Source organism: Ascaphus truei, chromosome 10, assembly GCF_040206685.1.
Source record: "Ascaphus truei isolate aAscTru1 chromosome 10, aAscTru1.hap1, whole genome shotgun sequence".
Lineage (NCBI taxonomy): Eukaryota > Metazoa > Chordata > Amphibia > Anura > Ascaphidae > Ascaphus > Ascaphus truei.
This window is the reverse complement of record NC_134492.1, coordinates 61,334,004-61,346,139: the sequence shown is the minus strand read 5'-3', so window position 1 is coordinate 61,346,139 and position 12,136 is coordinate 61,334,004. Positions and strand designations below refer to the sequence as shown.

The following is a 12,136-nucleotide window of genomic DNA, read 5'->3' as shown; positions in this document are numbered from 1 at the left end:
AACACTGCATGCCACACTGGGACTGCGCTTTTATACATTGGCTGTAATGAAAAGTCACACAATCTTTCTTAATCAAATGTCAGAAAGGAGCTAGGAGAAGATATTCCCATATCAGGGTTTTATAGCTTTGGAAAAATAAGGTCATTTTTTTTCAAGAAAACATCTCAATTCAACCCAGATTTTTTTTAAATCACATTTATTCTGATTATTTTTCCTGCTTTAAAAAAAAAAAAACACCCAAAAGATGTATCACAACAATATTAAAAAAAAGAATTTTTAATTCACAAACTTCATCAAAATCCTTTATCCATATGAAGACACTTGTGTTTTAATTATTCATGCACTGTCAAAAATACACCAAAAAAGGTACTTCCCAAAGTTGCTTTTTTTTCCTGCAGTAAATTATATGTCTAAAATATATATATATCTTATTATCAAGTTTCGCACATTATATAGTATTTTTGAGTAATATGCTTCCAGGGATCCAGATTTTGAAATCACACACTGCAATGTAATATTTAAACAGCAATTCGGTTTTAGGACTCAATAAATATGAGTATATAAAAAAATGTCACTGCATATTTGCTGCTATCAATTAGAATTCTAATGCTAATATATATATATATATATATATATATATATATATATATATATATATATATATATATTATATATATATATATATATATATATATATATATATATACAAAAACACGAACACTATATATATATATATATATATATATATATATATATATATATATATATATATATATATATATATATATATATATATATATATATATATATATAGTGTTCGTGTTTTTGTTGATGTGTAAAGTACTGTATATACCACAAGGCATAAGCTTTTAACAGCAGTAATGTGGCTTTTTACCTTAGGACACTGTCGAAGTTTAAAAATCATATACTAACCTTATCTCTCCCAAGAAGCTTCTAAAGAGACCATTATTTGATGATAACCAAACTCCTGAAGTGCCTCACTGCCCCCCTCGCTCATTCCATCCCTTTAAACCTGGCAAATCTAACCTCCGATGTGAAAACGGAATATTTGGCAGAGAAAAGTTTTTAGCCTACAATATATTTTGAGCTATTATGGTTGCAATAATCTTATTAAAATATCTTGATATTAAATACAATCTTTTCCCCAATTAGGAATTTCTCTCCAAGTGTGAAAGTCATGTATACAATAACCCCATTTATAAAATAATCCCATTTATACAATAACCCCACTCCTCGCCCCCTGTGTGAGTTACACAAGTGCCAGGGAGGTATTTGGCGTGGAGCGCACAGGAAATCCACATCCAACTCCCCAGCACTGTTACAGAATAGGGATGTGCTGCACACACAGTGTATATTTAATAATATATAGATATAATCCCCTTATCACGCGTCACAGTAACCTGCATATGGATATACACAGTGTCAAATCTGAACGATCTATATATAGGAATTTAAAGGGGGAAGATGCATATAGATTAGTATATATATTCTGATCAAATAATATGCCAGCCACTCTCATGCATATGCAGAAATATATATAAACCAAGATTTAGGTGCAGAACTCCTGCGGCAGAATGTTGAAATATACAGGGCATGTTTCCCGTATATTTCTGTATGTGGTGTGTGTATGTATGTATGTATGTGTGTATGTATGTATGTGTGTATGTATGTATGTATACACACACACACACACGCACACACCACATACAGAAATATATATGTATATATATATACACACACACGCATACATACACACACACACTATATATAGTCGTATGCCCTTGGTTAAAGCGTGATATAAATGCATTCAGGAATTGATCATATATATGTGTATACATACTCCTAATAATAGTGTTTAATAATATGATACATAAGGTGACAGTATCTAGTAGATAGTATAAGAGGGCAGTAACAATGGATAATATATACGGTGACAGATTATAGTACATAGTGATAGTATATGGTGTTTAATATATAGTGACAGTAACATAGTATAAGATGACTGTGATATAGTATTTAGTATAAAGTGGCAGTATATAGAGAGTAAAGTATAAAATGACAGTGACTGTATATATAGTGTTTAATTAATGTGACAGTGACATAGTATATAGTATAAGGTGACGGTATATAGAGAGTAAAATATAAAGTGACAGTGACATACAGCAGCATATATAATATAATGTGATAGTATACTGTATAGTGTAAGTATAAAATTGCCGTGATAGTATAAAGTGTATAGTATAATGGGACAGTGACAGTATATAGTATAAGTTGACAGTATATAGTGTGAAGTATAACATTGCAGTTACAGTATATAGTGTATAGAATAATGTGACAATGAGAGAATATTGTATATAGTGACAGTATATAGTGTATAGTATAATGTGACCGTTACAGTATATAGTATACATTGACACTGACAGTATATAGTATAAGGTGACAGTATATATAGTGTATAGTATAATGTGACAGTGATATAGTATATAGTATAAGGTGACAGTATATATAAGATATAGCATTAGTTGACAGTAACCTAGTGTATAGTATATGCTGACTGTATATAGTATAACTTGACAGTATATAGTATAAGGTATGATGGCTGTATATATAGTATAATGTGACAATTACATAGTATATAGTATAAGGTGACAGTACAAAGTATAACGTGACAGTGACAGTATATAGTATAAGGTATGATGGCAGTATATATAGTATAATTTGACAGTGACATAGTATATAGTATAAGGTGACAGTATAAAGTATAACGTGACAGTGACAGTATATAGTATACGGTGTGATGGCAGTATATATAGTATAATGTGACAGTGACATAGTATATAGTATAAGGTGACAGTATCAAGTATAACGTGAAAGTGACAGTATATAGTATATGGTCTGATGGCAGTATATATAGTATAATGTGAGTGATATGGTATATAGTATAAGGTGACAGTATACAGTATAAGGTGCGATGACAGTGTATATATATATAGTATAATGTGAGTGATATGGTATATAGTACAGTATAAGGTGTGATGGCAGTATATATAGTATAATGTGAAAGTAGCATAGTATAAGGTGGCAGTATATATTATAAGGTGCGATGACAGTATATATAATATAATGTGAGAGATATGGCAGTATAAGGTGTTAGTACAGTATAAGGTGTGATGACAGTATATATAGTATATAATACAATGTGAGAGATATGGTATATAGTACAGTATAAGGTGTGATGACACTATATGACACTATATATAGTATATAGTATAATGTGAGTGATATGTATATAGTACAGTATAAAGTGTGATGACCGTATATATAGTATATAGTATAATGTGACAGTGACATCATCCATAGTATAAGGTGGCAGTGTATATATAGTGTATAACATAAGATGACAGTGACCTAGTAGTATAAAGCAGTATTATATAGCCCCAGCCTGCAGCCCCCACACCCGGACTGTCCCTCCTTACCTTGCATGTTCTCAGGCATCTGTCCCTGTTCCACATGAGACCGGGACAGTCCGAAGCTTTCAGACTCCACTTTGGGTAGCATGACACGGGCAGGGAGAGGGTCCAGGGGGCCTCCGCCTGGGGCACACAAAGGGACGTGGGTCACACTCCCTGCACTCTGAGGGTACCTACTGGTCTCGGGGTGGGAAAAAAGGGGGTCTTCTAGGGTAGAATGAGGGGGTCTTCTGGAGAAGGGTAAAGGGTCTTTCCTGGGGTAGAATGAGGTATTTTCTGGGGTAGAATGGGGTATTTCCTGGGGGTAGAAAGGGGTCTTTCCTGGGGTCGGATGGGGGATCTTGTAGAGTGGGGTAAAGGGGGTCTTTCCTGTGGTGGAATAGGGAAGGATCTTCTGGGGGTGCGTAGAAGGGGGTCTCCTTGGGTTGGAAAAATAAATGAGTGGGGTTGAAGATGCTCTTCTGGAATGGAATGAGGATGCTCAGTACCACTGTATGGAGCCAAGGAGGGGGTGGGTCGTGGGGTCAGGTGGGGGGCAAGAGAAGGACTCAGGTCTAATAGAGCTGGAACCTCTCAGATCTGAAGTATGGAAGACCCACCACGTCCTCCTCCCAACCTCTCACTGATCCAGTCTGCCAGGCTGTGAGTAACCAGTCCTCTCTCTGATCTTCTCTCTCTCCCTGGAACATTAGGGGCTGGATCTCCTCTCTCTGCTTCTCTCTCATCCAACCCCCTTCCCTCCTGCCTGCACAGCCCCTCCTCTCCTCCTCTGGTGGTGTTGTGTCTATGATCTTTCTCTACAAGTGTTGAGTTGTGAACTTTATGCTTTGCTTCCTGCTGTGTTTACTCAGTGCTGAGATAGACAAGTCACCGGGAGGAGGGGTTAAGGGGGTGTGTGAGGTTCAGGGAGGGATGACCATCACCCAGTCGAACAACCAATAAGCATCAAGAACACATTTAATCTCACCCTTACACCCCAAATAAAAGATCCCATCATGCTCCACAGCCTATAAGATATAGGGGAAGCCCTCAAATTAGCCCTAACTTAACCCCTAGAATAGAATGAACAGTCCCCTGCTTGCTGATAAGACCCCCAGCATTAAAAGGGGAACCCTAAAAACACAACTATTAACCCAATCAAATAATGCCATTCCACTAAGAGGAACCATGGTGAATGCAGCCTCTCAACATCCATATACTCCCGTTTGAATCTGTGCTCTTCACCTATATTCAGTATATACTGGTGCTGCCTTTCTGTTGATAAGTAACACACATCTTTGTGATCTGTTAAACATTTACAGGTGCATATATAAAACGTCCCATATGAAATAGCCCGTGAGATGTACATTGTATGCAGAGATTGTAAGATATATATGGGGCAGGAATTCTGCTTTGTTCATAAAACACTCATTGCTCCCCCCCCCCCCCCAGTCTCACATATAAATCCATCACCCCCTTGATCTGTGTAGACACACATATTCAATATACCATTTTTGAACACCTGACATAATGGATTCTTTGTGTTGGGGTATAGAGTATATGCATTAATTATATTTATTATTTGTGGCCAAACGGTGTTACATTGTAGCATTCACACACAGACTGGTGACAGTGTTTCCAAGTTTGCTGCTGCAATAAAATAGCTGCAATGTATAGAAAGAGATGGGGGAGTTATGGGGAAAGATGCATGGCCTGTATTGGAAAAGTAAACGGAGGGAGGTTTTATGGGTTACCCAGTACATGGCTGATGCCCCCTATACAATTATTATAATGTACAAAGGGGAATAAAGGGCTCATACCTCAAATTCTCAATGGAGTCGAAAGCTGCACCAGCATTACAGAGGGATCAGTATTTGTGATTAGTTTGTCATTCATTTTCTTACTAAAGAGGAGGTTCTAGCCCTGAGAAGGAGGAGGGGGGGGGGGTGGGGAGGGTGTGTAACATTACATGTCTTGTACATTATACTGTATGCACAAACACGGGTCCTGGTAAGTAGGGAGGCTGGACCTTATGTGATGAAACACTCAGTTTTCTCTCCTGCTTATTTAAAATTAGAACAAAAATGGGAAGTTAAGGAAGCTCAACATTCAATGCTCTGAGCCCCAAATACTGTATATATATTATATATATATATATATATACACACACACACTGTAGGGATAATAATAGTATTTATGTATATATACACACACTGTAGGGGTAATAGTTTTGACTAATGTCCCAACAGAACTTTTGAGCAAATATCAATCTATTTTGCATATTTAGGAAATGAGTTTAGTCGCTGGAACATGCTAATGTCCAATACGGTATTTAATGATTTCTAATGATTGAAAATAACATTGAATTCTCCAGTTTAATGCAGATCCCCACCTACTATTTGGTGACTTATGGAAGCAAAGTTTTTGCATCAATAAAATGTTTTCTCTTTTATATTTTTGGCTCCAAGTTCTACAATGTTATTTATTCATTTTCTTTTTTTTGCCTTTCTGTTTGAGCAAAAGGGGTCTGCAATCCATCAATAAGCAGAGAGGAGACCGGGCTATATAAAAAGGAATGGTGATTTATACACAGCATTCTGACAGCAAATGGTGAAATCTTTGAAACGACTTTAGGGGGTTAGAAAACCATCATGGTGTTGAAATATTGTCCTGCTTAAACAAAAAGCATGCAGACAATTTGCTTCACTTATTCTCTTGTTAACATGAATAGCTGTACTTAAATCACAATTAAAACCACATTTTCCAAGATCAGATCCTTTCTGATTATGCAGTAACTAAAATGCACCCCCCCCCCTATCCCCTATCCCCTCTCCCTGGGTGAAAGAATAAAATATTATCGTGGAAAAACTGGACAACATATGCAGTGAGATTTTGCAAGACTGATTTCCATGTGTGCAAAGCAATGTCTATTTACTGAGTGGGACATCTCAGTTAATTAAAAATTAACCTTATCACCATGTAACTGGTGGAGTCAAGAGGTTGTGCAAACACATTTTTTATTTTCAGCTACATTCCTGAGCAGAAATGCTGTATTTCCCCCCCTTCCCCTCTATACACACTCAAATAATCTACCTTTTGTACAAAATAAGTATGATAAAACCGTTTAAATGCACTTTTTACAATAACATGGAGCAGTGAAATATTGCAGACATTTTTGTTTTTCTGTTGTTTAACTACAGTATACATGGTTTTCTATATACCCCCCCCCCCCCCCCCGGGGAACAGGCATATATATACCATATATAATATATAATATTCTACCAATGAAAGGCAGATAAGCCATGTAACCTCATAGTAACATATAGCATTTATTAGCTGGATCTCTAGATTTAGTTTCTGTTGAACCTCTAAGATTTGAATGAATGATAAAACAACCTATTTGTCTTTTTCTAACAAACTATTGAGATTAGAAGAAATCTAATCTCACATTTTCTCTGATTTGATTTACAAGTTTATTTTACAAATTATTTTAACAGAATTGCAGTGTTTCTGCGTGTCCCCCCCCCCCTGTGTAATTAATAACATTAGATTTTATTTGAAGATGCTTAATTAACCTCAATCTGAGTCATCTACAATCCCCTAATTAAGAGCACAATATTAGCTGGCACGATTGTGCTTTTACAATCCCTCCAAGCTGTGTAATAAACCGCTTTCTTGTCCTAATCTACTGGATTTCGTTTGTAAATCCCACTAAAATTGACTTTGTACCAGATCTAACCCGTTTTCCCTTTCACAATGTGGGGTGTTATCTAAAAACCGAATTGGGGGTTCCAATGCTAAAGTTCTCTTTATCTAGGGGTTCCCTAACACGAATCCCTACAACACGATTTTTCGTTAGCATATCCTATAAATCAAATATATTCACAGGTTTGGTACCTCCCCACATTCATAGCAATATATAAATGCGAATAGTTGATAGAATATATTGAATTAATGGCCGCCTGACATTTTGCACAGAGAATGGAAAGTCATATAATTATCCTTTACTTTCAAAAATGGGGGAAATATATTTGTTCGGATATTTCGATGTTGCTTTAAGTGTTATTAAGACGTCGGTGTAGAGATGATAATTGGTGTGAAGAACGCAAACAAATGGTAACAAGTTGATTTAAAAAATCAGGAGGGGCGGTATTTTTGGCAGCCACACACCATGCGGTATAACCGGTCACTATTTCGTTTTATCGCCATTAAAAACGTCAACCAACCCCTTTTTACTATACATTAGGAATGTCAAATGACATTTTGCTCCTACACAGGTGTAACATATCATAAAGATGTTTCTTTTTATGACCCAGTGGGAGTTTTATAGAGCTGTACAGTACACATGTGAAATAAAAGGTTTAGTAACAATGCAGGTGGCTAATCTCCCAAATACTGTACATACATATCAAGGGAAGTTTGACGTTTAAAACAGTCAATATTTGAATGCAAATCAACTAACACACTATTTATATATATTTATATACACACACACACACACACACACACATACAAAGAGAACTTTCTGAGTTATAAAATTGTAACACCAAATGAAACTATGAATATAAATGATTTTTTTTTTAAATAAGAGAGTTGGTGAAATATCCCATTTGTAAGTAAGAAGTATTTTCCTTTGAATAATTGATAGGTACATTATACTGTAGAGATTCTACCTTCTGTCTCAATTAGACACAAGTTGTTAAAATCAATTAGCTGGAATAAACAATTAGTTTTGGCAGAAATGTTCTTATTTTGAGAGCCAAACGAACTTTATCATGTACTGTATGCCTTACACGGTGCATATTTATTCTAGAACTATTGATAATTGCATGAGCTGGAGTAAATACATAGATAGCATGTTGTGTGTAAACACAAGTATACAGTACTGCATAGATACATAGAAACATTGCACAATCTGCATTAGGATCACACTCATAGACACTTTATTAAACACATTCCAATTACAGTGTATATGAAACCCGTATTACCACACCAAGGATATGAATATATAAAGCTACTTAATATGAAACTAGGGTCTTTTTTAATTGACAGGGATGTGCTTGAATTGTATTATCTAAATGTAAATATTTTTTCAAGAAGTGAATGGATAAAATCAAACTGAAAGTAAAAATTGAACATATATATAGATATATATGTGTGTGTGTGTGTGTGTGCATGTCTATATATATTATATACTGTATGCATGCATGTATGTGTATATATAAATATATATATATATATATATATATATATATATATATATATATATATATATATATATATATATATATATATATATATAGGTTATGGTGGGTAAAAAAAGAGACTAAAACCCTCTACAGTAAAGTATGTGTGTGTGTATATCTATACATGTGTGTGTATTTTTTATTCATGTATTTATACACCACCAACAATATACTGTATGCACACTTTACAAAATAGACATGAGTACATTTGATGCAATAAAAGGACACATATTAACAAAATAGATTCAATTATATTAAATTAAAACTCCAGGGTGAGCCTTGTGATTAAAACAAATGACTTGTACTTGTGAAAGAGAAATGTATTGTATGAGATCCCGGCAGGTTCACTGCAGCCTGGAATACTTTACTTAAAGTTTGACTGAAAACATTTGCTTAAAGGGACTCTGGTGTGTACATCGGGTATTATTGATAACACCCCACCCCTGACACCTGCACGGCGAGAAAACGGGCTTTGTTTAAATATTAGGAGACAGTCACGTTTATTTGTGTGTATCCAGACTTCGGACACATAAAAAGTATCGAGATAAAGCAAAATATTACTTCTGCTTACAAAGCCACCCAGTAACTATACAGCGTGTGACTGTGACATCAAGGCCCGCACTCTGACACACACACTGACACACACACATACACACATATGTACACTGACACACATACACAAACATACGTACACTGACACACATACACACATACGTACACTGACACACACACATACACACATATGTACACTGACACACATACACACATACGTACACTGACACACATACGTACACTGACACACACACTGACACACACACTGACACACATATGTACACTGACACACATACACACACATACGTACACTGACACACATACACACACACACATACGTACACTGACACACATACACAAACATATGTACACTGACACACATACACACATACGTACACTGACACACATACACAAACATACGTACACTGACATACATACACAGATACGTACACTGACACACATACACACATACGTACACTGACACACACACTGACACACATACGTACACTGACACACATACACAAACATACGTACACTGACACACATACACAAACATACGTACACTGACACACATACACACATACGTACACTGACACACATACACACATACGTACACGGACTCACATACACAAACATACATACTGTCATGGAACAAGAATCACATTTCTGTTTCCCCCCCCCCCCCCTTTCCTTTGCAGTTTCTGCTTGTCAGGTTCTCACTCCAGCTGCATGTATTTTGCTCTGTGCACTCTCAGTGCCTGTGTGTTAGACACAGTGTTGCGATCCCTGTCTCTGCATTATGCCAGTGAGTTGCTACAGCAACCTTCATCTTTTCTGTCAGAATGGGCTAGTCTGCCTTCTCCCCCACTGCCTTGCTCACAGATGGTCTGTCCCCAGACTATCTTGTTACCCAGAATACACTGGCACTTCCCTTTCACATTCAACACTGGCTGAGTGAGTACCTGTCTGTTACTCTCCTATGGCAAGGCCATTTCTTTCTACCTGCTTCTAACTATAAATCACTACAACACACCATCCACAAGAGCCTGTATTTACTGCTGCTTTTCCATTAAAGTGAAGGAAATATTATAGGACTTGGAGTGATTTGAAAAGGGAGCTGAGTTAATGCTATCGGGGGCTATTCACACATCAAACGTGACCCTAGCTTCAGAATAGTAGAAAGAAGACCATGTGCTTTGGGGACACACACAGAGGAGCTGCTACCCACCGCCTTTATGCTAAAGAAACAAGCAAGCAGCTTACACAGCAAATAAACATCAGTCTCTCACCACCACAGTACAAGCATACTGCTCCACATTGCTACACAGAGCCACCAGCCTCTACACAGCAAACAACTACTACTTTATGCAAAGACAAGCGAGCAGCTTTACATTGCTAATAAGAGCACAGAACTTCTACAGCAAAAGCCTGCACACAGCCAGCAAACAACCTTGCACACAAGGCAGCAGCTTTGCAGACAGACAGTGCATCTTACACAAAACTTGATTGTCTTTCTCTGTCTGAGTTCACCCTCTGCACAGCTCCATAGTGAGGGATTACCATCTCACCTTACCCTGCGCACGTCCCCATGGCCAGCGCCACCAAGGGCCATGCCACCGGACACCCGCCAGGGCACGGGTCAGAGCCACCGGACACCTGTGAGTACAGCAAACCCTACGCTGAATGCTGCAGGACACCGCTCTGCATCATCTGAGACAGTCGCCCATCGCTGACACAGGTAACAGATTGCACGCCACACGCACTGGCTAAAGGCCTACACACACCTACAGCATGGCAGAACTCAGATCCTCAGCAGACATCACGCAGGAGAGTGACCACTCAGACACAGAGACCGCTGCGCAACTGCAACAGGTGCAGACAGATGCAAGGCCTAAACGAACAGTCACACTGACACAAAAGGCCCGCGAAAAATATGAGATTGACATTGAAGCGCACCGCGCTAAACTAGAGTTGGCCTGGGAAACAACCACACTGGGAATACATAATGTCACTAGCATTGGCAACTATGCGCAACAACTCGAGCAGGCAATAACGCAATTAAGGACTGATCACTCGTGTTACCAAGAGCTGTCAGAGGCATACATTACTTACCTGACCAGGGCCAACACCCGCGAAAGCCTACAAGAAAGAGACTAACAGAGTAACATTGACCTGACACGAGACAGCCGCGTGCGAACCACTATCACGGAGGCTGAGAGTAGGAGAAAAGACCTTTTGCTGGAAACCGCATCACAGTGCTCAAGCACATCAAAGCATTCATCAAGGTAAGCAAGATCAGCACAATCTAACATGTCCAGCGCAAGCGCCAGCACTACCAAGGCGAGAGCCACCGCAGAGGCCGCACGTGCCAGGGCCAAATATGGTCGGAGAGAGGCAGCCGTAAGGACAGAAAGAGCACGCATAGAAGAGGAGGAGCAGAACACCACTGCCAATGCTGCCGCCGCAGCCACTGCTACCGCCGCCACAGCCACTGCTACCGCCGCTGCCGTCGCAGCCGCCGCACGGAAGAAAGCCGAATTTGATTCAGAACTAGAGGCCCTAAGTCAAGAGAAGGAAGCCGCCGCCGCCATAGCCCAAGCTGAAGTCCTAGAAGCAGCCGTGAGACAGGACGGCGGGGAGCAACCGTACAGACGGATAGCCTCAGAGGATCCAGCCCAACGCACTGAAGACTACGTAAGGAGCCTCTTCAGTGTAAACGCCAGCGCACCATCTCAACACGGAGGGAGTGACTCCACAGACACCGAAGACTTGCTACGTCCACAAGGAGAAGACGCTGTTCCTTCAATGGTACATGCCGCCTGGGATAGCCACAGCCGCGACAGTGATACACACGACAGCGCGTACACG

General features: G+C 38.7%; 1 protein-coding gene across 1 annotated transcript in view; it reads right to left on the bottom strand.

The window, feature by feature from the left end:
* The window catches only part of NR5A2 (nuclear receptor subfamily 5 group A member 2), a 119,931-nt gene extending 115,712 nt beyond the window's left edge, over nt 1-4,219 (bottom strand). Inside the window, 2 exon segments of the mRNA XM_075617061.1 lie at nt 3,498-3,614; nt 4,091-4,219. Of these exon segments, the coding sequence (XP_075473176.1) occupies nt 3,498-3,579 (82 nt within the window). The 5' untranslated portion in view covers nt 3,580-3,614; nt 4,091-4,219.
* Between the last annotated feature and the right edge of the window lie 7,917 nt (nt 4,220-12,136).